Source organism: Mesoplodon bidens (genome assembly GCF_964165515.1).
Source record: "Mesoplodon bidens genome assembly, chromosome: X".
Lineage (NCBI taxonomy): Eukaryota > Metazoa > Chordata > Mammalia > Artiodactyla > Ziphiidae > Mesoplodon > Mesoplodon bidens.
Window position 1 is genome coordinate 133,622,389 of NC_138163.1, and position 25,969 is coordinate 133,648,357.

General features: G+C 45.2%; 1 protein-coding gene across 2 annotated transcripts in view; it reads left to right on the forward strand.

Moving 5' to 3' along the window:
* MID1 (midline 1) overlaps positions 1–25,969 on the forward strand; it is a 183,177-nt gene that overhangs the window by 43,265 nt on the left and 113,943 nt on the right. Inside the window, exon 2 of one of the 2 annotated variants that reach the window (XM_081221958.1) lies at positions 7,640–8,355. In XM_081221958.1, coding sequence (XP_081078084.1) covers positions 7,696–8,355 — 660 coding nt within the window. In that variant the 5' untranslated portion in view covers positions 7,640–7,695. The remainder of the gene's footprint in view (positions 1–7,639; positions 8,356–25,969) is intronic. The other variant, XM_081221959.1, reaches the window with a different exon arrangement.

The window sequence follows — 25,969 nt, forward strand, 5'->3', positions numbered from 1 at the left end:
ATGGGTAAAATTTCCATACTACTGGGCTTTTGAACTGGAAAGTCTGCTCATCGGCTTTGACCATGGATTAAACCTTGCAATGCATGCCATCCTCACAGGGGTCCTAGCTGTTTCTTCAAGATGCAGGTTATCTTCATTAAGTCATAGCAGAAGTCAGGAGAGACTCCAAGCAATAAAGTTGTGCAATTCTAAAATGAGCTGCCGAGCAGGATGGTGGCAAGTGTTGTGACGGCATAGGCAGGGGGTTAAATGTTTTCTCTGCATTGACTTGTCAGGTGAGTAGTTTTGCCTTTTACTTCAAAGGAGGGGGCAAAAAAGATGAATCCAAGAGATGTGAACACAGATAGGAACCCTCTTAACTTGCATCTGCCTGGCCTATCACAGTGATCCATGAGGGCGCACCCATCCTGAGTTCAGCCATCTCCCTTCTCTAGCCTAAACCCTGCATCTGAACTCTTTAAGTCCCAATGTCCTTCCTTTTCCACTGGGAACTTTCTCCTCCAATTTGTTTCCTTCCGTATCCTGTACCTTGGACCAAAGAAAGCCCTTCTCCCTCCGGGAAAGTCCTCCTCCTGGGATGAGTGCTAGCTCAGGATGATGGTACCTAGAGCCCAGAGGGAGCAAGGGGGCATCTGCCCAGGCAGCTGGATCAGCCAGATGATCTTCACCGTCACCTGGGTGCCAAGGTGCTGTCACCCCTACAGCCTCACCGCTGGCTCTCCTGCAGTCTTTCTGTTGGTCTCAAGTTTGGACTATGAATGTTACCTCCATGTGAGATTGCTGTTTGTGCTCACTCATGGCTGCCTGTATCGGTCCCAGAGCTAATCTGATTCTATTGAATGAATGATGAAAGAAGATAACTCATATAACTTTAAACCTGAGTCTTATAACTGATCACTCTGAGGTGTACTAGGAAATACTATTTTCAAATAAATATTTTAGTTCTTTTGTGAATAGGGTAGTTATTTTGTTTCGTGTTTTTTCAGCTAAAAGCTTTACTTGGCTAATTGTAAACATGTCAGGCATGTCACACTATTTAGAGCCATCTTTTCAAACATTTCTTCTTTGTTTAGTATGAAATCCCCAAATACAATAGTGGCCAGGGCTCTTTGGGCTTCTAGGAGGTTCGGCTGTCATTTTAAAAAAACCAGAAAACAAAAACAAGAAAATGAAAATGAAACCAAAAAAAACAAAACAAAAAAAACCTCACAAGGGTGAAAATGATTTGTGCTAGGGAGAAAAGCAAGGGCAATTGCTAAGAGCAGAAATGGTCCCATTTCCTGGGTCTCTGGTACAGGAGGTGAGTGATAGGGAGTAAGGTGAAAGAAGCAGCTTGGGGGCTTCCCTGGTGGCGCAAGTGGTTGAGAGTCTGCCTGCCGATGCAGGGGACGCGGGTTCGTGCCCCGGTCCGGGAGGATCCCACATGCCGCGGAGCGGCTGGGCCCGTGAGCCATGGCCGCTGAGCCTGCGCGTCCGGAGCCTGTGCTCCGCAACGGGAGAGGCCACAACAGTGAGAGGCCCGCGTACCACAAAAAAAAAAAAAAGCAGTTTGGGAGAAAGTTGGGCAAGGCTTTGAAAAAGGAGATCAGATGTCAGGACTCATACTTTGGGCAGCAGGGAGCTGCTCAGTGTTTTGAGCCTTTAAGAGAAGTGACCAGAAAAAGTTATGATGCCGGAAGCATGTTGCAAAGATGAAACTGAAAGACAAAAGATTGGAGGTAATAAATCAAATTAGGAGATATTTTTGTTTGTTCGTTTGTTTTTGGCGATAGTCTTGGAATGCAGTAAAGATCTAGATCAACACGGAGGCGGTGAGAATAGAGAAACCAATCAAAGAACTACTAAGGTTTGACATTTATGTGTCTTGGCTAATGGTTTGGATTTGGGGGAAGGAGAGTGTACCGTTTCCTATTGATTCTATAACAAATTACCACAAACTTGATGGCTTTAAACAACACTGGGGGTCATCAGTCTGACACTGGTCTCACTGGGCTATCATCAAGGTATCTGCAGGGCTGTATTCCTTTTGGAGGCTCTAGAGGATAATCTGTTTGTCTACCTTCTCTAGCTTCTGGAGGCTTCTCACATCCCTTGGCTTGTGGCCTCCTTCTATATTCAAAGCCACCAATAGCTTGTCAGGTCTCTTTCACATGGCGTCATCTGACTCTACTTTGTTGCCTCCCATTTCCACATTTAAAGACCTTCGTGATTACACTGAGTCCACCTGGATGATCCAGGCTAATCCCCTTGTCTCAAGGTCAGCTCCTTGACAACCTTAAATCCATCTGCAACCTGAACTCCCCTTTGCCTGGGAACGTAAAACACCCACAGGTGTCAGGTATTAGGATGTGGTCAGCCTTGGGGCGGTGCGTTATTCTGCCTGCCCCAGAAAGGGAGGAGTAGAAAGTGAGGCGGGTCTCTGACTTGTGCTCATCAGGAGAATGGGAGCACCATAAGGAGATAGCAGGAGGCCCGGGAGGCAGATGGGTTTGTGAGGGAAGCTGATGAGTCCCACGAGATGCACGCTCTGAGTTGAAGCGCTTACAGTAAATGAAGCAAAGTACTGTCAGTGCTGAACTGAGATTCTGAAAAGAGATGGAGCTGCAAGACATGAGCCTCGGTGTCAGAGAAGGCAGTACGTGGCTCAACCTGGATGGCTATTGGATGGAAGGCTGGCTGGCCCTTTGGAAATCACCTAGGCTTTGCTTAGCTGGAGGAGAGAGAGGAAAATCAGAAGAGCCCGATCTCAGTGCTACACAGGATGAGGGGTGGGAGTGGAGGTAAAGGAGCAAGGGGAGAGGTGCGGAAAATAAATATCCATTTACTCAGTTTCCATTTTAAAGCAGTGCTTTCCTTCGACGTCTTGAATCTATAAGAAAGTTTCTTGAAAAGATGTCTGGTGCCCAGTGCTTCCCAGCATCCAGAGCTTGACTGCATCCGGTGACCAAAGACTTGGCTGCTGAGGGATGTGAGTGAATGGGAGGGAACATCTGTGGACACTCACCCAGGGACACACAGCTAATAGCAGAGCTGCAGATCATCCCGCATTCTCTGGCCACCCACGCAACTCTCTCCTTTCATTCACTGTTCTGTGCCCTGTTCTGAAACAGAAACGGTGGACGAGTGGAGGTGTGAGCTGTGAATTGTTTCCGTCCCCAGTTTGTTGCGAGGCTTCCCATGATGACTGACATCCTCCTCTGAATGAGAACCAATCAGCCCATTCAGAAAAATGTTGAGCTATAGCATTTCCTGACAATGATATGCACGTGTGATTTCCTTCCATTGTAGTGAAAGCTAAGAATCTCTCTCTCCCTCTCTCTCTCCCTCCCTCCCTCCCTCCCTCCCCCTCCCTCTCCCTCTCCCCCTCCCCCTCTCTCTCCCTCTCTCTCTCCCTCCCTCTCCCTCCCTCCCTCCCTCCCCCCCTCCCTCTCCCTCTCCCTCTCCCCCTCCCCCTCTCTCTCCCTCTCTCTCCCTCTCTCCCCCTCCCCCCCCCAACATTTGGCATACAGTCTGCCCCTACTCTCACACCTCTATGTGCTTGGTGAAACCCCTGTTCATCTTGAAAACCCACTTGGATGTTGCCCTCCTTCCGGAAGCTTCCCCGTTCTCTTCTCCCCCACTCTTTGGTGCCTGTCTTCTGTCATGCTGGAAAACCATTTGTTTGTATGTTCTCTCCCCTGATAGACCAGAAGATCGCTGTCCCAGGACAGCTTGTCCCAGGACTCAGCACCTAGAGGGACTTCAGTATTTGGTGAAGGAATGAATGGCATTTTCATTTCTCAAAAAAAGATTTTAAAGAAAGCTAGAAAATAAACCATGCTGTTTTTTATTTTAAGGTGGGAGAATGGCATGCATGCTTAGTAGTAATTTATTGTTGAGTAGTTTAACAAGAATATCGCTACCATGGCAAAATCTGGATAAAGGTCGTAAAAATGAGATCCGCTGTAGATATCAAATCAAAATCCCTTCCTTTCTGGCAGCACAGAGGCCAAAGGTTCAGAAAATTGGCTGAACCTCACTTTGCATCTAGATATTTTGTCATCACTTAATATAATTAACCAACATTTACAGCGTAGAGACTTGCATAAAGTGCCACGCCAAGTGCTAGGGCAATAAAAGAAAAAAGGTCCAGTTCTGAGCAGCTGCTATTAAATCATTCTTACGTAAATTGCCCCTGAGCACTTGACTCACATCGTGTCCATTGATGTCAGGGTGAAATCCCATCGCGTGGCATTTCCCGTTAGCACTCGAAACTTGTACATGCTTGTCGAAGTCTTACTCTCCCAGTATGGCCCTTGTTGCCGGCGCAGCATTTTATTCATACTTCTTTGAGAGTGCTTTTCATTTCTCTTTTGGCTGGCTGGACATGTTTCTGTCTTCTGAAACATGGGTCAGCAGAATAAGATCCGCACACCAAATCCAGCTTCCTACCTGCTTTTGTAAATATAATTCCATTGGACAGCCATGATCTTTCACTTCTGTAGTGTGTATGGCTGCTTTTGCGTGCTACACTGGCAAAATTGAGTAGTTGCAACAGAGAGTGTCTGGCCTGCAATGCCAAAAATATTTACTGTCTTGGCCTTGGTAGAAAAACTTTGCTGACCTCTGTTCTCATATTTTTGAGAGATTCTTGAAAGCAAGGGTTATGTTTTATTCTTTTTGGTTTCGTCCACAACATCAGTACTTTGTATTAACTCAAGCAACGAATGTCCGAGTCTTACTGTGTGCGAGGCACTGTTCCCGGTGCTGGCTGTACATCCCTCAAAGAGCAGAGCAAAGTCTCTGCTCGCTTAGAGCTGATATTCTAATGCTGGGGCCATGGGGAGAGACGGAGCAGTAAACAAACTAATACACTATGTCGGCGATGAATGTCATAGAGGAAAACAAACCGAGATGGGAGAAGAAGGGTTGCCGCGATGGGTGGGTGGTCGTGGTGGTCTTAGGGGAATTGCTTTCATGTGGGTTCACAGAGAGGGTGACATCGGAGCGGAGAGTCACTCCAACGATCTTGCCAAGGGGAGACAGGACGTGCGTGGCGTGCTTGAGGAATCACAAGGAGACCGTGTGCCCAGAGCAGAACAAGGGGTAGCGTGGGAGGAAATGAGGTCACTGTCTGAGTCTGTGTTTTCTGGGGCTGCTTTTATTCTGGTGAATTTCTCCCTGAGTGAGATGGGAAACCCCTGGAGGGTAGAGCAGAGGCGAGGCAGGCTCTGTCGTGTTTTAACAGGCTCTGGCTTCTGAATGGAGGATAGACTATGAGCGGGGTGGGGGTGGGTGGGTGGGAGGGGCAAGAGTGAGCAGAAGCCAGGAGACCATTTAGAAAAAATACTGTGATCATCCAGGTAGGAGAGGATGTTTGTTGATTTGGTCCATGATCATAGAAAGGGGATGAGGAGGAGGCCAGAATCTGGCTTCTCGAGCCAGCTCAGTGCCTGGCATTCGGTAAATGTCTCTCGAATAAAATGTCAGCATTTCCATCGGGGTCGGCAGTGTGATCACCTCTAGAAATTCTGATTGCACCGCTCCCGGATGGAATTCTGGCACCTGCCTAAAAATACAATCGTCAAAACTCTCCAGACATAGTTGACGCTCAGCCCCCTGTTGAGATCCATCGGTTGGTGTTTTTGTTTCACCTGAGAACGAAGCAGACCAAAGGGGCTACCTTTTTCCTTTACGTGCTTCTGATGGGACGTGAGAAGAAATTTGATGTAGAGGGAATTCTGTTTTTCCATGATGAACCAAAATGATGATTAATAGGCAAAACCTTTCCATTCCTTCCAGGCTATCTGTAGGAAGGGTTGGCCGGGGCCAAGCGGGGATGGTAGGTTTCTCACCACAGCAGCCCTGGGGTTTCCACTGTAGGTTGTGGAAAGATGAGAAACCTTTAATATTTGAAATCTCAGCTGCCCATTTATCCTTTCTTATGTAGTTAACATTAGCGGATGGCTGGAGAGGTCTTTACGATGAAGCCAGCAGCTCTTTAAGTTTTAACAAGCTTAGCACACACTTTACACTTTTAATGATCAGTTACCATTCAGTTGTTAGCAAGATGAGCATTAGTTTAACTAAAGCACCCCATGGTATTTCTGAGGGATGCTATTTCAGAGAGGGTCAGGGCATTCTAGAAACTGCGAATTTTGTAAATAAATGGAGGTGTGAATACAAAAAGGCTGATTGTCCGAATCACTAAACATAGCTTTGGATGTGAAGCCTTCCTATGACTCAGGCTGAGAGAACCCCCCCCACCCCCCGGAGTGTGATTTGAACCTTGCATCTACTGGGTGAACTGCACGATTCTCCCACAGCCCGCAGTGGGCTGCATCTAATATGCCCGTCACTGTTGCGCAGACCTCTGCTAATGGCCTTGAAAGAGAGACGGTTCAAAGAGGCTTGGTTCCCAGGCCTGCTAATGAGCACGGGGCCTCTTCCCTCTTAATGAGCAGGGGTTCATGTGGGTTTCTTTGCCCTCCCGTTTTGGAAGGGGAGGCAGGCGAGAGTTCACAAAAGCAGCAAGCCTTCCCGGCAAAGGGAGCGTGCAGCTGGGCCACCCGAAGGCCGCCTGGAGGGGAGCAACAAAGCTGCTGGAGGTCGTGCCCGGGCCAGCGTGGCTCTGAGTGTGAGGCTGGACCTCCTGCTAGCCCGGCCTGTCGCTGGCGACAGTGACGAGCCCTTGATGGGAGATTTCAGGCCGGGAGGGCTGTGCAGGGTCCGTCTGCAGCCCTTGTAAATCTCCTCGGAGGAGTGCGACTACCTTCAACTGCTTTCTCAACCGTAATCGTGCCCACTGTTACAACTTAGCAAATGACTATCGTAGCCACGAAAATCCTTGTTCTAATGAACTATGTCGTTATTAGTCATTGGTCCCCAAGCTCACCGCAGCCGCTGAAAAGGCCCCCAGATATTTTTCTTTGCTTCCCTCTGCCCACCCACGTCCCACCGCTGGATGAAACAATAGAATTATTCAGAAGAGTAACAAACGCATGCCAGAAACGTTGCCTCTATCACAATCATCTTTGTGAAAGTCACTGTTTTTTCTCAGGAATGTATTTTTGGAAACTGACATCCCCTGCTGAAGCATTATCATTACCCCTGAAATCACGCGTTTGATTTCATACACATTTCATGCCCATTTCTACAATAAGTGCCTTTCTCCTTCTCTGAAGCCTGGTTCGGTATCGCAGAGTAGAAGCCCTTAAAACACACATACTTAACATGTAAGTTCATAAATTCAAAGTTACGAAAGACTCCATAGTTCATTCATTAATGTTTCTACATTTTCATTTTCAACGCAAGGAAAACTTGGCCATGACACAGTAAGATTATTGTGATTAGATATGGAAATTACAGTTTTAAGAACTTGCCAGTTTGGAGTGAGAACCTTTAAAGATCAAAATCGGGAAAAAAAAAAATGCCGCTTTCAGTGACGGGAACCTTGAGGAAATGTTAGCTGGTCTGCTGCCTTGGGGTGTTTCCCCACACCCCCCATTTCCCCAGTGAATAGAGAGAGAATTATTTGGAATGTACACACATTTACCCTTCTGTGACCTGTGTTGGGAATTATTCTGAGATGTATTCAGAGCTGACAGCCCCGCATGGCTGACCCCCTCGCGCCTAATCACATCTTACGTTCTGTTTCCAGATAGCTGATCAGCTTGCTTGGATTTTGCTGATGACCCAGGAGAGCTTTGCCTGAAGATGGAAACACTGGAGTCGGAGCTGACCTGCCCTATTTGTCTGGAGCTTTTTGAGGACCCCCTTCTGCTCCCCTGCGCGCACAGCCTCTGCTTCAACTGCGCCCACCGCATCCTGGTGTCACACTGCGCCACCAACGAGTCTGTGGAGTCCATCACCGCCTTCCAGTGCCCCACCTGCCGACATGTCATCACGCTCAGCCAGCGAGGTCTAGACGGGCTCAAGCGCAACGTCACCCTGCAGAATATCATCGACAGGTTCCAGAAAGCCTCGGTGAGCGGGCCCAATTCCCCCAGCGAGACCCGCCGGGAGCGGCCGTTCGACGCCAACAGCATGACTTCGGCCGAGAAAGTCCTCTGCCAGTTCTGTGACCAGGATCCTGCCCAAGACGCCGTGAAGACCTGTGTCACTTGTGAAGTGTCCTACTGTGACGAGTGCCTGAAAGCCACTCACCCGAACAAGAAGCCCTTTACAGGCCACCGTCTGATTGAGCCCATCCCGGACTCGCACATCCGGGGGCTGATGTGCCTGGAGCACGAGGATGAGAAGGTGAATATGTACTGCGTGACCGATGACCAGTTAATCTGTGCCTTGTGTAAACTGGTCGGGCGGCACCGAGATCATCAGGTGGCAGCTTTGAGTGAGCGCTATGACAAATTGAAGGTTAGTCCGATCCGCCTTAAGCCAAACCCCTTTCTGCCAGCAAATGTCATGGAAAGAAAAAGTATATTCACTGCTAGCTACGTGGCAGGTGAAGGTTTTCTCTTCGCCTTTGTTATCTGATTCGTTATAGCACGTCTTTTTGGCAGCCTAGCCGTGTTACACAATAAGGGTGTCTTGTAAAAGTTGACTGCTGCTTGTAATGTTAGCGTTGTCAAGGTGAGGGCGAATTCTGAAAAATCTGGATCATTTTCAATCCTTGCGGTTGAGAGAGGGCGAGAGAGAACGAGAGCGTGCGCGCGTGACAAGGAATGGCAGATGAAATCTGGGTTTGGGCATTTTGGGGGCGTTTATTTTCCTTACTCATCAGGGAAAACTCATTTCACTTGCATCTGTACCTGTATCTAGTTACTGCCCAAACAGAAGAATAGAAGGAGGAATGCCTGTAGCAAATGTGGGATTTTAGAGGACATGTGACCTTTTATTCCTTGCGTAAATGATATCCAGCGTCTTGGTGAACTAGGGTGTCCCGATCGTCTCAGGTTTCACGAAAGACCTCCTTTTCGTGGAGGCTTTTTATGCCATAAGGTTACGGGCAAGAATGTTTGAACTTCACTTTTAACATGAATTAGGAACCAAACTCCACCTCAGGGAATGACAATTAATATGACTATACGTCAGATTCTAAAAATCCCTCTCTAAATATGGAGAGAAGGCACCAGGGAAGAAGTAAGCCAGGCCTCCAGGTGTCTGTTCATCTGCGGGCGACAGTGGGTCTAATTATTGCAAACTCAGCCGAGAGAGTTTGCTCTGATCATGAGACGCCCTGTCTACTCTGTTCACCAGCTAATTTTACATAACAAGCTGCCAATTAAAAGGAAAGGAAGTATAAATTAAGAGCTTTGCGTAAATATATATTGAAGTCCTTCCTCTCAGGACAAACACACACTGTGTTGAGCAAACAAAATGAATCACGTGATCAAAAGTATTACCGCTCAGAGCTCATCATCACGTCTCACAAATGGTTCCTGTCACTTCTCCTCGGCGCTGATGGGGGCTCGTGTTTACCAGGACCACGTAGTTTATTTGGGGGATGCTGGGATGAATGGACCACATCTGTGATTTGGTGGCTATTTCTTGGTATGCTGAGGGAGTTTGGCATACCGAAGGGAATCCTTGCTTCCAGACGTCACTTGGGGAACAAAAGCATCACCTGGGCAGCATGCCTCACTCAAAGTGAGGTGGCTAGTATAAAACCATCTTTAGGAAGCTGAGCCAGAGGATCGAGGTGATACAGACAAGGGAAGACAGACGCTGACTGGTTTTCTAGCGTCGTGCACGAAGGTAGCCGAAAACCCACCTCCAAAGTTCTTAATAGCAAAGGCAGTGCATGTGTGAATTGTGCTGCTGAAACAAATTCTTCAAAGATTGCTGTGGCTATCAAATTTTAGAAACCAAGGTGATCCCTCCACCCTTTTTTGGTGGGGGACAGAATGTTTAGGATGATTGCACCTAGGTGTTTTTTTTCCTTTTTTTAAAAATTGAAGTATAGTTGATTTACAGTGTTGTGTTAGTTTCAGATGTACAGCAGAGTGATTCAGTTATACAAATTCTTTTTCAGATTCTTCTCCCTTTTAGGTTATTACAGAATATTGAGTAGAGTTCCCTGTGCTCTACAGTACGTGCTTGTTGGTTACCTATTTTATATATAGAGGTGTGTGTATGTTAATCCCAAACTCCTAATTTATCACGCCCCCCCCCACCGTGACCACCTTTCCCCTTTGGTAACCATAAGTTGGTTTTCAAGGATCTAGGTGTTTTTGCTTTCCGAAATGTAAAGCTGCCAGATCGGTTTTTTTTTATTCAAAAAATGTTCCTTTAATTGGCTTGACACTACCTTTAATGACCACTTGTCAAAGCACCACAATGGGGTTCCATATTCAGCAGCTCCCAGACTTGATATTTAAACCTGATCCTCGAGTTCTTCTCATGACTTGTGTACCATCACAGAGGAGTTCTTAGTTATTTCATCTCCAAATTTAAGAGGAGACACTTTTAGTGCCCTTTCTGTGATGAAAATGAAACTCTTCAGTTAAGAGCCCTGCACACTTGTCTCATCAAGCCAGTGGGTTAGCGGTCATTTATACTGTTACCGGGAGGGCCTGAGAATTAATGATCTAGTGGATTTTATCTTCTAATTACAGAAATAGAAGCATATAAACAGCACCCAGTGCACCAAAACACATTTATAGCCGCTCAACAAAATATGCTTATAAGCATTTATTTACAGCCATTTCACAAAATGTGCTTATGAGCATTTAAACAAATAGCATGCTAGCCTAGCCTGTTTGTTCTAAAACATGCCACTTAGGTCAGAATTTTAAAAAAATCATAGAATAGATGACATTTGGGTGCCTATGGCACTTCAAAACCTAAGTACAATATATACATTGAATTTTTGAAGAAAGTAATAGCACACTGAAAGGACCAAAACCAAGAAAGGGTATTTTTGTTAATTACTTTGATCTGAAAAAGTAAATGTGTTTTTTTTTCTTTTGGTTTATTAACCATTTTTTAATGTCTTTTTTGGAGTACAATTGCTTTACAATGGTGTGTTAGTTTCTGCTGTATAACAGAGTGAATCAGCTCTACGTATACATATGTCCCCATATCTCCTCCCTCTTGCGTCTCCCTCCCACCCTCCCTATCCCACCCCTGTAGGTGGTCACAGAGCACCGAGCTGATCTCCCTGTGCTGTGCAGCTGCTTCCCACTAGCTATCTGTTTTACATTTGGTAGTGTATATACGTCCATGCTGCTCTCCAACTTCGTCCCAGCTTACCCTTCCCCCTCCCCGTGTCCTCAGGTCCATTCTCTTCGTCTGCGTCTTTATTCCTGTCCTGCCCCTGGGTTCATCAGGTAAATGTGTTCTTTTAGTGTATTTTCCTGAGGCTTTAGCATCTCGTACAGAAATGGATTTGTGATGATGTGGGAACACAAAGCATGTAGGAATTGGAGGATGTTTTCATTGATAACGTGATAGGTTTGTTTTACTTATTTGAATATGTAAGGATTCAGGTGTCTGCTGTTTGAAAATGTCTTTTTTTTTTTTACTTCTGTTAGTAAAAGTCTATTCTTTGAAGAGGGGGAATTCTGCAGTGATTATGAAGAATAATTATTTCTTGCAATAACACTCAACTTTGGGGGACATTTTTTACTCACATGAGCTCTCAGTATACGTGTGTTGATACAGAGGATTGGAACATACTTTTGTACATTACACCTTTTTTTCTAGACACAAAAGGGAAAAAACACTTAAAACTTCCAGCGTGTAGAGTTCATGCAAGCAAAAGCTTTCACATCATTTGAACTAGCGTCAGGAACCTAATGCTTTCAGAGACTGTGCATAGGGAAGTACTCTTAAAATACTGAAGCAAAGAGAAAATTAAACCAGCGTTTCCTCAACTCTGTTTTAAGATAAAAAGAGAAGAGTCTTCCTGACAAATGCATAAGTCTCTAAACGGAGCATATCATAATGTGCACCTTTTGACATCATTTTGATTGAATTTTAAGAAGCCTCTCAGTCCTCCAAACTTAGATCAAAAGTTTGATTTGTGGGCTTCCCTGGTGGCGCAGTGGTTGAGAGTCCGCCTGCCGATGCAGGGGACGCGGGTTCGTGCCCCGGTCCGGGAAGATCCCACATGCCGCGGAGCGGCTGGGCCCGTGAGCCATGGCCGCTGAGCCTGCACGTCCGGAGTCTGTGCTCCGCAACGGGAGAGGCCACAACAGTGAGAGACCCACGTACCACAAAGAAAAAAAAAGTTTGATTTGTGAACCACATAACATGTAAGAGAATTTAATAGAACGCATTCCGGAGTTTTCAAGGAATTACAATGCAGTAATTTCTCTTCCTCTGTTCCAGCATACAGTGTTGGAGCTCTTGTTTCTTTCCTCTACTTACACCTATAAAAATACACAAACCAAGAAAAATGGACCTTTCCTTGCCCTTCAATTTCAGCATAGTCCGACTTAAGTTAGCTGAAGCTGAAGTTCCAAATCACTGTTTTGCTTTTCTGACTCTAATTGGCCTTCTGTTGGCCGAGGGAGTTTATTTGTAAAAAACCCCTTTCAATGGATCATCCCATTATAATTTTATAATAGTTTGATAAAGGTTCCAATTAAATCTCAGCCTTCCTGTGTAACCCTTCTCATCTGGAGGTGAAGACATGGGATTTCACTCTTCAGCTTCATTTATAGATCATAAGGCGTCTATATTTTTTAAAGTCTTGTACTTTATTTGCCATTGCGGAAGTTGTAAGTAGATACTGAGCTAGACTTTTTCCTTTTTCCTTAGAGTTTCTATAGCTTGTTTCTTCTCTGAAAATAGTAGCTGGTCTAGTGCAGGTTCCAGTGAAAGGGGGTGTGTGTGTGTGTGTTGTGTACATATGTGGATAGAGGCCAGGGATGCTGCTACATCCTACAGGGTGCCGGATGGGCACTCCCACATACAGCTGTCTGGTCCCAAATCTCAATAGTGCCCAGGTTGAGAAACCTTCATCTGTGAGAATTTAGTGTCTGTCACCGTATGAATTTGCCACGACTGCCACAACAAGGGACCACAAACTAGGTGGCCTAAAGGAAAGAAATGTATTGTCTTACAGTTCTGGGGTCCAGAGGTGCTAAATCAAGGTGTCAGCATAGTTGATTCCTTTTGAGGGCTGTGAGGGAAGAATGGATTCCAGGCGTCTCTCCTTGGGTTGTAGGTGGCTGTCTTCTCCCTGTGTCTCTTCACATGGCATTCTCCAGCCGTGCTTGTCTTTGTGTTCAGATTTCCCCTTCTTGGCATAATTGTTTTTTTTTTTTCTGGCCGTGCCACGAGGCATGCGGGGTCTTAGTTCCCCGACCAGGGATCGAACCCAGGCCCCCTGCAGTGGAAGCGCAGAGTCTTAACCTCTGGACCGCCAGGGAAGCCCCAGATTTCCCCTTCTTAAAAGAACACCAGTCATATTGGACTAAGGGCCCACTTTACTACAGTATGATCTCATCACAGCCAATTAGAGCTGCAATGACCTTATTCCTAAATAAGGTCCCATTCTGAAGTATTCAGGATTAGGACTTCAACATATGAAATTTTAGGGGCCACAATCCAACCCATAACAATCACTCCAGTGTATACCTAGTTATCCAGTCAGTTGAACACACACTATGTCCCCCTCAAAAATTTAATCACCCTAAGTTAGGCAGAGACCTTTGGCCCTCACTGTGCCATCACCCACCTAAGACTGACCACAGGGTCTTGCAGATAATGAATTCCCAAGAAATGCTTGTCAACTGCTTCACTGATGATCAACTGTTAACACTACATGAAAACTTAAATTCCATTCCTAATAATATTGCAGATATTCATCCGTAAACATGATAAAGAATTCTATAAGATAATTTCTAAATAAGAGCACAGCCAGATATTACATTATATTTTATCCAGCTGCATGTGAATCATTATTTTGGTCTGTATTGCATTTCATTGGTTTAAATGTAATGGTGTGAATTTTGATAAACTAGATCTCAAATACTTGTAGAACAACTCACCTTTGTTTTATGCTCCTATGTGATGGACACTTGATAGATCCATTATACCTACCATTTCCTTTATCCTCCCATTAACCGTATCTGACATATGGGTTTTTATTTATTTTATTTATTTACTTTTGGCTGCGTTGGGTGTTCGTTGCTGCGCGCGGGCTTTCTCTAGTTGCGGCGAGTGGGGGCTGCTCTTCGTTGCGGTGCGTGGGCTTCTCATTGCAGTGACTTCTCTTGTTGCGGAGCATGGGCTCTAGGTGCGTGGGCTTCAGTAGTTGTGGCACGCGGGCTCAGTAGCTGTGGCTCGCTGGCTCTAGAGCGCAGGCTCAGTAGTTGTGGCGCACGGGCTTAGTTGCTCCGCGGCATGTGGGATCTTCCCGGACCAGGGCTTGAACCCATGTCCCCTGCATTGGCAGGTGGATTCTTAACCACTGCGCCACCAGGGAAGCCCTGACATACGGGGTTTTTTGAGAGGTCACGCAAAAGTATGTTAATGTATGCTGCATAAATGAAGGCGATATGAACAGAAACAGTCTCTCTCCTTCACGGAGCTTAAAGTTTAGCAGAGAGTGCCGGTGGGTAAACATTTCCTCTGGTGGTGGTGGAAGGAGGCACGCTGCCCAAAGCAGGGACGACACCAACCCCAGACCTGAGAGTTGGAGAAAGGCTTCCTGGAATAAGGGCCATTTCGCCTACCATTACCAAGCTGTTTATTAGAAAACAATGTTGAATTTACTAGATGTCCGTAGATTGTTTGGTATCATTCTTTTTTTATTTTTCCCACTTACCACATCCCTTGTGCAACCCCTGTATCTTTTTTCAGACTAGTTCACAATAATTCTAGGCTAGATTTTAATCTAACATGTAGATATACCTTATGACATTTTGTCACACGATGCCACTGGGGATATGTGAACGTCAGACCACGTGTCTTCCAAAAAGGTTTGGTTATATGATGTCTCACCAGTTCCAACTGGCCCCTTCAAATTGTGATTCTGCTTGTACTTATTTCATGGGAACATTTCTTTAGTCTGCAATATATTTTTTAAAACTTCCCATGTGACGAAATACAGTTTACAAATATTTGTCAAATAGGTTAAACCTAATTTTCTTAGTTGGGTACAGAAACTATTTATGACATATGGAGTAAAAGAAAACATCTCTAGGGGTATGTTCTTAACAGTAAGTTTAAGGCTCCATCTTTCTCCTCTCGCCTTCTCATCTGCCTGTTCCCCCTGAGGAGTCTCCTGTCCCTCCTTCACCTGCGGATAGGAATGTCTTATTGCCTGATGATTTATTGTTACTGGAATCATTTTTGAGAAGCTCAGAGAGTTCTGGGATATGCACAGACAAGTACGCAAGGTACCTTTTAGTCACATGGCTGTGGAAACAAATGTAGTTTTTGAACATGTTGCTTAGCTTAAGTTCCTCTGTAAAACAGGGCTAATAATGTACTTACTTGCGTAGAATCATGGAAAAACAAGATAAAATGTTTCACATAAACCCTCAGCCTTGCGCCTGGCAATATATTATAACGTAAAAATACTGTAAGAAACCAGGGGGTTAGAATGGCATGATGGTTAAGGTATGCAATTTGGAGGCAGACCACCTGCCAATTATTTTTTTCTTTTTTCTTTCTTAATTTTTCTTTATTCATTTTTGGCTGCGTTGGGTCTTTGTTGCTGTGCGCGGGCTTGCTCTAGTGGTGGCGAGCGGGAGCTACTCTTCGTTGTGGTGCGCGGGCTTCTCACTGCAGTGGCTTCTCGTTGCAGAGCACGGACTCAGTAGTTGTGGCATGCGGGCTCAGTAGTTGTGGCACACACGCTCAGTCGTTGTGGCGTGCGGACTTAGTTGCTCCGCGGCATGTGGGATCTTCGAGGACCAGGGCTCGAACTCGTGTCCCCTGCATGGGCAGGCGGATTCTTAACCACTGTGCCACCAGGGAAGCCCCTGCCAATTATTTTTTAACCAGTGCTTGTCTTATTTGCGTGTGAGGTAAGAGTCCACGTTGTTGCTTTCATGGGCTTTGTAGTTCTGTGTCTCAAGCACCTGGCGAAGGGCGGGGGCATGACAGTGAATAAATGCTTGTTGATGGACAGGTGTGGGATTGATGGGTTAGAGGCGTGTTTCGGGATTCGGAGGAGGAAGAGCCAGCTCTGGGTTTGAGTAGACCAGAAACCGTGCTTCAAGGTGGTGGGCTTTAAGCTGCCTTGACAGATGGGTGGATTATGCATCAAAGAAGAAGAGCGAGGCGCTCCTCAGGAGGGAGGCCAGCAGAGACCTGTTGGCAGGAATCCGCAAGACAGCTTAGGGATTCTAGACAATGCTGGCTAGAGCCCAGGGTGCCGATGGAGCAGCCAGGAGGGAGGATGTCGGGAGAGTCTTGTTGGGGGAAGAGTTTGAGTCTTTGAGTGCCAGGTTAAGGGTTTGGGGCATTTTCCCTCTTCTTTATAGCATAACACTGAAGGAGTTTTGTTTTTGTGAGAGAGGCTGATGTCATGTAGATTTTCTGAAGGCAAGATCAGATGAGGATATCAGAAAGATGAGGGTCATTGTGTCCACAGAAGAAACAGAAGGGGGAAAAGATGTTCACACCACTTTAGATTTTGTGGTCTCTTTTTTAATATGCAAAGCGAAGTAGTGTCATGGGTCAAAACCTCCCACACTCAACAGAAACATGCAAATAGGTAAGAGTCAGTATCTTGTCCTTGAAGACCAAGATAAATAGGAGTGATCATTGATGAGTGGCTCTTGGGTCCAGATATAAATGTGATTCTTTTCCTGCTTCCCTAGTGCAGCGACATACTGGTGACCACGTGTGCTTATTTCTTCTGGCTTTTTTTTTTTTTTTAAATATTGACATATGTCGTGAAATTTTTTTTTTAATTAATTAATTTATTTATTTATGGCTGTGCTGGGTCTTCGTTTCTGTGCGAGGGCCTTCTCCAGTTGCGGCGAGCGGGGGCCCCTCTCCATCGCGGTGCGCGGGCCTCTCACTGTCGCGGCCTCTCCCGTTGCGGAGCACAGGCTCCAGACGCGCAGGCTCAGTAATTGTGGCTCACGGGCGCAGTTGCTCTGCGGCATGTGGGATCTTCCCAGACCAGGGCTCGAACCCGTGTCCCCTGCATCAGCAGGCAGACTCTCAACCACTGCGCCACCAGGGAAGCCCTCTTCTGGCTTTTTGATCCACTTATAAGGAGGTTGCTGTTCAAGCCTCTGAATGCCTACCACAGACTTCAGGGATGTTTTAGAGCCAGATGCAACACTGAAGGTCGTGTTCTTTCATCCCCATTGTGCAGATGAGGAAATTGGGGCTGACAGTGGTAAGAGGGGTGACCCCACATCACCTGGGGAGAGGACTTTGAACTAGGACTAGAAAACAGTTCCCCTGCTGCCCAGTTGTTCTGTGTCTCTTTGGCTACTTCTTCTCCAGCTAACAGTGCATTGCCTTTCAAGTGGTTCCGTCATTTCCGAGGTTTCCTTTGAGGTTTGGAGACTTAACTCAGTGATTTTACACACACAGCTGGCCGGGCTGTAGGCCACCATCATGGCTGGTGAATGATGCCTCTAGGGCCACCAAAAAAGCTGCCTTAAGATATCTCCATGCCAACATTTTCTCCAGTTGAGCCAGCGTAGACTGGGTTGTCTTGAAGGGCCAGATCTCATGCCAGGAGCTGAGTTCACACAGATGGCCCCCAGATGACCCTGGGGACACCTCAGAGGAAAGGAGATACTCGTGTGGAAACTAATGAATTGTCCTTGCAGCTTCCATGGGCTCACCGATTTCCCTCATAGGGTAATTTTTTCCCTGAATGTCTTAATATATAGTTAACTGCTTAATTTTATTTAAATATATAAAGTGGGTAAATGTTAAGTGAGGAATATCTATTTGTGCATGGTATTTGAATTTAAGTTGAAAAGTTTTGAAAGAACACAATTTGTCTTGATCAGTTACAAAGTTAAAGCTAGCAGGATTTGCTGAAATTACATTAACTAAATATTTCATTTTTTAAGGCTGTGATATCCAGAATTCTCTTTCATTCTCTATCATTGACAAATCATAAATTGTGTTCTTCTTATAAAGGCTGGCACATTTTTTGACACTGGATAGGTAAAATAATAAAGAGAACACAAGTGGCCTCAGGAAGTGAATGTAGCTAAAGATTGGATATATTCTCAGTTTGTGACATTCTGGAAAAATCTGATAAAACTATCAATACACTTACAAAATCCACTTAAAACTTAATTCACTTTATGTTTTAGACTTTTGGGCACGATACTTAAGGACTTTGCCTGCCCATGAGGATAGCTTTTAAGCTGACAGAGGAGAATACATTTTGCATTTCTCATCAAAAAAGAAAGTGCTTGTAAAGTGCCTAGCCTTGTGATTGGCACATAGTAAGCGTTCCATGAACATGAGGTATTATTATATCTGGGCATTTACTGTTACAATAAAGGCTTCATTGGTGTAATCCAATCGTGGATTTCCTGACAGTATCATAAATTACTCAGTGGTTGTAGGGTCTATTTGTGTTTCTGGCTGACATGGGAAATTTTGAACAACCCTCTGGGGAATTATAATTGGGTGGAAACTTTGATTTGTCCTCCTTTTTAAACCAAGCCAAGTAGTAAAATGGACTTTTAAGAAGCAGTGAGCGGTGGACTGAAAGAAATGGCTTTAAAAACAAGCACCATTTTGAAGTCCAGGGGGACGAGCTAGTCTTTCATGTGCCTGGTTTATCGGATGGAATCAGCACCCCAGGTGTTGACAGAGGACCTCCAGCTGTTTCCGAGGAAAGAGAAGCTGGCATTCGGGTTTATGCCATGACTGTCACATTTCGACACAGATAAGACAGATGAGACAAATATAGGTGACATGACAGGCGGGCAGCCTGGACCAATCACAAGCTCAGTTGGCCAGCTTTCCTTTTTGTTGTAGATTGCCTTGGTGTGTGAACGAAGGATGCAGCAAGGCGGCCCTGGGTTCTGCAATAGCGGCTGCCTCCCTTAGAATAGGAAGAAGGAGGGGTTTCAGTATTGGATGGGCTGGGGGAGGAGGAAAGCTTTGAAGCGAAGGAGCTTGTGGACGGAGGGGAACGCCTGCAGCCCCTCCACTGTAGCGGCCCTGGGTGTTCTGTGCCACTGCGACAGAATGGATAGACCATCGTGGTCATCATCTCCCTCCTCCCTTGTATCTCCTTTACTGCTTGCTGGGGAGAACTATCAGGCAAATAGCAGGTTTTATCCACGGGGATAGATTGGGTTCTTATTACTGAAACGATATGGAAAGCCTGAGAATCTTCTACCCACTTTGTGTCTTTATAAATGATCTTCTTCCCTATCTGCTTTGTCAAATCCTGCTTTGAAAGAAAGAAAGAGAGAGAGAGAGAGGAGAGGAGAGGAGAGAAGAAAAGAAAAAAGAAAAGAGGGGCTTCCCTGATGGCGCAGTGGTTAAGAATCCGCCTGCCAATGCAGGGGACACGAGTTCGAGCCATAGTCCGGGAAGATCCCACATGCCGCGGAGCAATTAAGCCTGTGCGCCACAACTACTGAGCCTGCGCTCTAGAGCCCATGAGCCACAGCTACTGAGTCCGCGTGCTACAGCTACTGAAGCCCACGTGCCTAGAGCCCGTGCTCTGCAACAAGAGAAGCCACCACAATGAGAAGCCCGTGCACGGCAATGAAGAGTGACCCCCGCTCACCGCAACTATAGAAAACCCGCGCACAGCAATGAAGACCCAACACAGACAAAAATAAATATAAATAAATAAATAAATTTATAAAAAGAAAAGAAAAGGACCCATATTTATTCACCTAAAGGATATTTGTGTTTAGCTAATGAGATAAGCCCTGGATAAGCTCTGGGAATTCAGAAATGAGTCACAAAGACGCGTGGTTGCTTTCATGGTCTAGACATAATTATAACATGTGATAAGAGTATAGAAAAGGGCTATGAAAAGAGTCCATGAAACTCAATCCATGAGATAGTTCTTAATGTGACTTATAGTCCAAAATTGCTGACTTAGGTGTTGCTCTCTGGAAATTGCCTAATTCCAAAAGCCAAGGGGAAAACACATGTCAAGGAAAAGCAGTGTTCAGAGAGGCCAGCAGTGACATTCGCACCGTGCATCCCTTTGGAGCGGCAGTCAGGGCAACATAGGAGGACTCCAGTCCGTGAAAAACTCTGGGCCAGACCCTTTCTTATTAAAGGTCCACCGGTCACGGGCTGAACTGCTCGCGGGTCTCACGTGCTTTCCTCAGAGGTCTCCGTTTCCTTCCTGACCGGGGCTCATAGGTCGGGTCCATATCCAGGCAAGGGAGCAGCTTATGTCATTTCCACTGTGGAAGGACCCATCTCTAGGAAGACGCTGTGAGAGGCCACTGGAGGAAAAGCTGTTGTGTGACCAAGCCAGCTGGGGAGCTGGCTCTATCTGTTAGGGAATTTTTACGAACTGAGGTGTGAGGATGAACATCCCGGCCTGGTAGAGAGGTTTATTTCTCGGTCCTTTGACCCTTTATGTGACTGTCCAGAGCTCAGCTGCTCTTCGCTGGTGGCGTCAGATTTAAGGCTGAGAAGAGTGAAACGGGCAGGCTTTCCGACTCGTGCTCAGTATGGCCTATCGCTTCTGGAAGATCGAGGAGACCCAAGGTCCCCATACAAACTCCATCCAGGAGGGAAGTGCTTTTCTTGCCCCTGGATTGCTGAATAAAGCACTGGAGGGTCCCGGCCGACGAGGATCTCACCCATTTATAGTGTTCAGCTCGTCAAATAAAGTGGTTCCAGTTTCTCTTTTATTCTAGAAATTCATCTGGAAACGTATGAGGCAAGGCCATCACGCTGCCTTTGTACCTCTAGAAAACAGTCCTGTAGGTCAGGGCTGTGGGGTGGTAAGGGAGGGAGATTCTCTTGCAAGATGCTGCTTGAAGTTGTTTTCAGATGTGGTTCAAGGGTATTTGTTTATTCAACACTGAGAACCAGCTGTTACCAAGAGGAATAACTAGCATTTGTAAATCTCCAGATTGACAGTTTGATCAGTATTATTTGATCCTTGGAACAGCCATGTATCCCCTGCAAAAATATGGGAATGATAATACCTGCTCATTAGGGATCTTGGGAGGATTAAATGAGATAATATGGGTCCAAGTGCCTAGCTCACTGTCTAGTGGGTGGGGGAAGCTGGGTAAATAGGAACCTCCTTAATCACTTGGAACGTGAGGTCATGGAAATTAAATAGCATTAACTATGGTTAGAGAAATCCGAGTTTGGGGGCTAAGACCCAGGGACCCCATCCTGCCCCGAACTAATCATCACCTGTGATTAAGGCAGAAAGAACTGTGGCCCAAACATGCCACACTTCAAAAAAGTAATGAGAAGGAAAAAGAGCTTGGGTGATGGAGAGACAAAGTGCTTTTGCCTTAACTTCTGACACAAGGGCTCCCTGGACTAAGCAAAGAAATTTCCTTTAAAGTGGTAACTAGATTGAAGCTGATCTATTTTCCATTCTAATATAAATAATGGAGTAAAAATACAAAAATGAAATATGGAAATCCATGTGGAATAATTTTTATTTACTTACAGTAATGTTGAATTATTCAGTATTCACTGGCTACTCTATACGTTAGTGTTAAATGAAGGAATGAATGAATATCTGATGATCCCTAAATTCATTCCATCACTCGAAATGTGATGATTTATTTGCCGTGGTTAAAAATGTAAATTTAGCATCTTGGTCTATGAGTTTGACATTTCAAATCTCTTAAGAGACCTAAATGAATTCTTATTCATATTTAGTTATTTTTGGCAAAGCATGTACACAAGTGAAAATGGTCACCACGTGTTAGTCAATAAAAGGGTTTGGGGTCTGTTATCCATTCCTCTCTCTAGGATTGCTTATCAGTCAGAATTGTAGGTTTAAATTAGTTTCTTAGACTAGAATGTCTCAAGTATAAATGTACACAGGAAGTACTTGGGGGTCTTATTAAAATGCAGGTTCTGATTCAGCAGGTCTGAGACAGGCTTGGAGTCTGATTTCAACTTGTGCCCTGGCCTTGCCATTTTAAATTTGTGTGAACTTAGGTTAAGGAAAAAAAAAAAAACACAACTAACTTCTCCAAGACTCAGGTGTTCATTGGTGCAACAGAGGTATAATTGAGGATTAAACCAGGTAATGCTGGACCCTTGGGAAGCCCAAGGTTCCTCTCTCCATTGCTCTTCTCCCCTGAAGCCTTCCACCCCACCCCCCAACTTATTTGCAAATTTTAAGCCTTCTCTGTAGTTATAAAAACATTCTAGATTCTTCTAGGAAGTTAGACAATGTAAAGTTGATATAAATCAAAGTGGATAGTCTTCCTCCTCAAGCCTTCTACCTGTTCCTCTACTAACTCCAGTTGATTCTTAAAGGACTAACTCTAGGCTCACCGAGGACTACTCTAGGTTAGCTTTTCATAAAATTCTCTAATCTCAGACATGCCATGTTGTCTTTACTACCCCGTCAGAATTACACTGCATTCCATATTAGTTTATAAACATTTCTGGGTTCAAGCCTTCCTGCCCCAACCATTTGTTCATTTCTCAAGCTCAGCGCCTGTATCTCATAGTTCTTTGGTGTCTGATTATTCATTTTTCGGTGACTAGAGCATTTCTAAAAGCTACAGGGTGTTTTATCAGTAGTAAACACTTGTAGAAACAAATGAAACATCCCGTAATAATTTAATCAGATGATACAGTACAATTTGCCCATCAGGTAAAAATGGAAAATCGTAGCCCACCAGCCATTCTTTTGAACTTTGAATACATAAGCAAGCAAAATATTGCCTTTTAGGTTTCTGCATTCATTTCTGAATCGACAAATTGCTCCCCAGTGATTTCTCTTGAGAAAGTATTATAGAGAGGCCATTCGATTTTTAAAGACTTTAGTTCAGACAGAGGTGATGAAATATTTGTCATTCACAAGGGGCAGGATAAAATAATACTATATACATATATATATATATGTATATAGTATGCATGTTTTTTATGTATATTAGTTTGTTCCCATCTGCCTCAGAACAGTTATCTTTAATTCCCCTTTGAGGCAGAATGATAAGAAATCATGAAGACCTTAGCGGGTAAACTTAGCAGCACACAATTGCCTTACTATGACAACTTGAAGGGCGAGGGGTATCTAGTGGATCAAGGCCGGGGATGCCACTCAACATCCTGAATACACAAGACAAGCCCCCATGGCAGAGAATCATGCGGCTCCAGATGTCAGTGGTGCCAAAGCTGGGATACCTGTCATTAACCAAAGCATCTTTGCCGGCAGTGCAAAGGGGAAAGCTCAGCTTCACTCTCAGAGGCGTTGACTTGTTTGTGTGACCTCCAAAACCAAATCTGTTTTGAGACTAGAAAGCTCAGCCCTTGCAGAATCCCCTCCCACCATCTGTGGACGCCCTGAATGGCAGGCTGGCGGCCGCCCCAAGGCTGTGCACGGCAGGCTTCCTCCACCCCAGGCCCCCGCCCTGTCTTGAGCAGTCTGGGCCCGCCCATGCTGTCCTCCAGGCTGTTTCAGCAATATTTCAACCTCCAAAGGCTTATTAAATATTCTTTAATCCCTTCCCCAAATGTGATTTAGGTGCACTTGATATTATCTCCTATCCCCCAGATTTCCTAGTTGTGGCAGTTCACGTTCAGGACTACCTTCCAGGGGTAGCTGTCTTCCAAAGGAACTGTTTATATGTGTATAGCTCTGCATGTGTATCTTTGCAAAGCTGTAGATTCTTAGCTCCTCAAGTCGGAGACTTGGAATGGTATAAATCAAATGTGAGTCTTCAGTGCTGAGGCTGAAGTTATTTACGCATCGTTTCCAAGTGTTCGTTCCTGTCGGCAGATACTATTTATTTCACAAGAAGTACGCGTCTTGGAAGCCCCAAGCTGGAAGGGCCTTTGTTGTTGTCTAGTCCAGTGGTTCTCGCCCTGGCTGCGCAGAGATCACCTTGAACCGGGGCCAAGCCGGATGGAACAAGATCCTCTGGGGTGCAGCTCAGGCCCTGAGATTTTCCCCAAACTCCCCCCAAGTGAATCATTCATTCATTCATTCATTTATATTGAAGTATAGTTGATGTACAGTGTTGTGTTTCAGGTGTACAGCAAAGTGATTCAGTTATTCTAAGGTGCAAACTTGGTTGAAAAACGTCAGTCTTGCCCAGCCTCTCAATCACAAATGGGGAGACTGAGGCCCAGATGAGTTTCTAAAGGCAGGAGTCAGCAAACATTGTAGGAGCCAGCTACTAAATATTGTCCTATGGTTTCAGTCGGGACCGTTCTGAAAGCAGCCCTAGACAGTAGTAGACAGGATGTAAACAAATGGGCGTGGCTGTGTGCCAGTGAAACTGTATAAAAACAGGTGGCTGGCCAATTTGACTCGAGGGCTATAGTTTGCCAACCCCGGGTTTAGGCCTCACAACTGGTTAGTGAAAACCCATATATACCTGACCACAAATATACCAACCTTCAATAAATGTTGTTGCACTTGATGTAGTCTTTCTGTTTGAGGCAGTGTCTACAACATACCCAGTTTCTGTAGAGGTTGAATAAATACCTTTATGTAAGTTAAAACAAGTATCTTAACGTAGATGCTTTTAGTCTAGAGCACAGAAATTTTCATTATCTGTGTTCTTACGAGAGGTCTTCATTCTGAAGATACCTATCAAATTTAAGCTGATAATAATAATCATCACAATGTCTCTGTTCTACTGAAGTAATAAGCCAGTCAGTAGTATTTCTGTCCAAGGGATTTTTTGCAACTGGAAAGGCAGAAAATAAGACAATATGATCAGACCATCAATGCGAGAAGAAAAAAAATTCTGCTAAGGAAAACGGGTTGTGATTTTTCTTTTCAACCAGTGAAGAAATGAGTTGTAAATCTCTTAATTCTTTATCATTGTTCTGATGATCTGTGAGGGGATTTTTTTTTTTTTTTTTTGTGGCGGTTGCTGAGTTGGGACGTCGTTGCTGAGCGCGGGCTTTTCTCTAGTTGCGGCGAGCAGGGGCCACTCTTCGCTGCGGTGCGCGGGCTTCTCACTGCGGTGGCCTCTCTCGCTGCGGAGCACGGGCTTCCAGGCGCGTGGGCTTCAGTAGTCATGGCACGTGGGTTCTAGAGCGCAGGCTCAGTAGTTATGGTGCACGGGCTTAGTTGCTCTGCGGCATGTCGGATCTTCCGGGACCAGGGCTCGAACCCGTGTCCCCTGTGTTGGCAGGAGGATTCTTAACCACTTCGCCACCAGGGAAGTCCCGAGGAGATATTTTATTCAGATTTCTTTTGAATAAATCTGAGCAAACTTGAATATTATATCTGAGAGCTAGAGATGCCTCCCAGGAGTCCTCAGGAGTGACCATGGAATAAGGCCACGGGGGTGGGAATGAAGCCATCACAATTAATCTGGAGAGTTTTGTGTCCGGTTCTTAATGACAATTTTGGTCTTTTTCACTGTGTAGCCCTTCCTCCAAAATGCACTCATAAAACAGGTTTCTTGGAAGGTTCAAAAGCCATTGAATCTGGTCATTTTCCTTGGAAATTGATTTACCTCTATTTGGTAGTTACTTACATACCTGTATTTTTCAGCAGAAGTGACTCGATCTCTTCCATTTTCTGTCTAAACAATATGCTCAGTAAAAGTGCTCCTGTCCTGAAAAAAATCAACATCATATTTACAACGAGCAGTTGACTTTCTGGCAAAGATTTCTCTGAATGGATAAACACTAGAGAGGGTGAAACAAAATCAACTTTGTTTCCCACAGGAAGTATCCCTCATCCATCTCTCTGATCGCCCTGTTTTGGATGCCCTCCCCACGCCATGTCCCCCTCTTTGACGCCCCACAGATGTGAGGATGGCTCTAAGTTTGCTTTCTTCACTGTGCTCACTCGATCATAGTGAAGCTTCACTGCTGCCTTAATCTTTGATTCTGGAGGCTGAAGGAGAGGCATTTTCCCCCTGCAGTTGAGAGTTATATAGCCCTAGGTGATTTTACGAAATAAAGTGTTCCAAAGGAGTGTTCT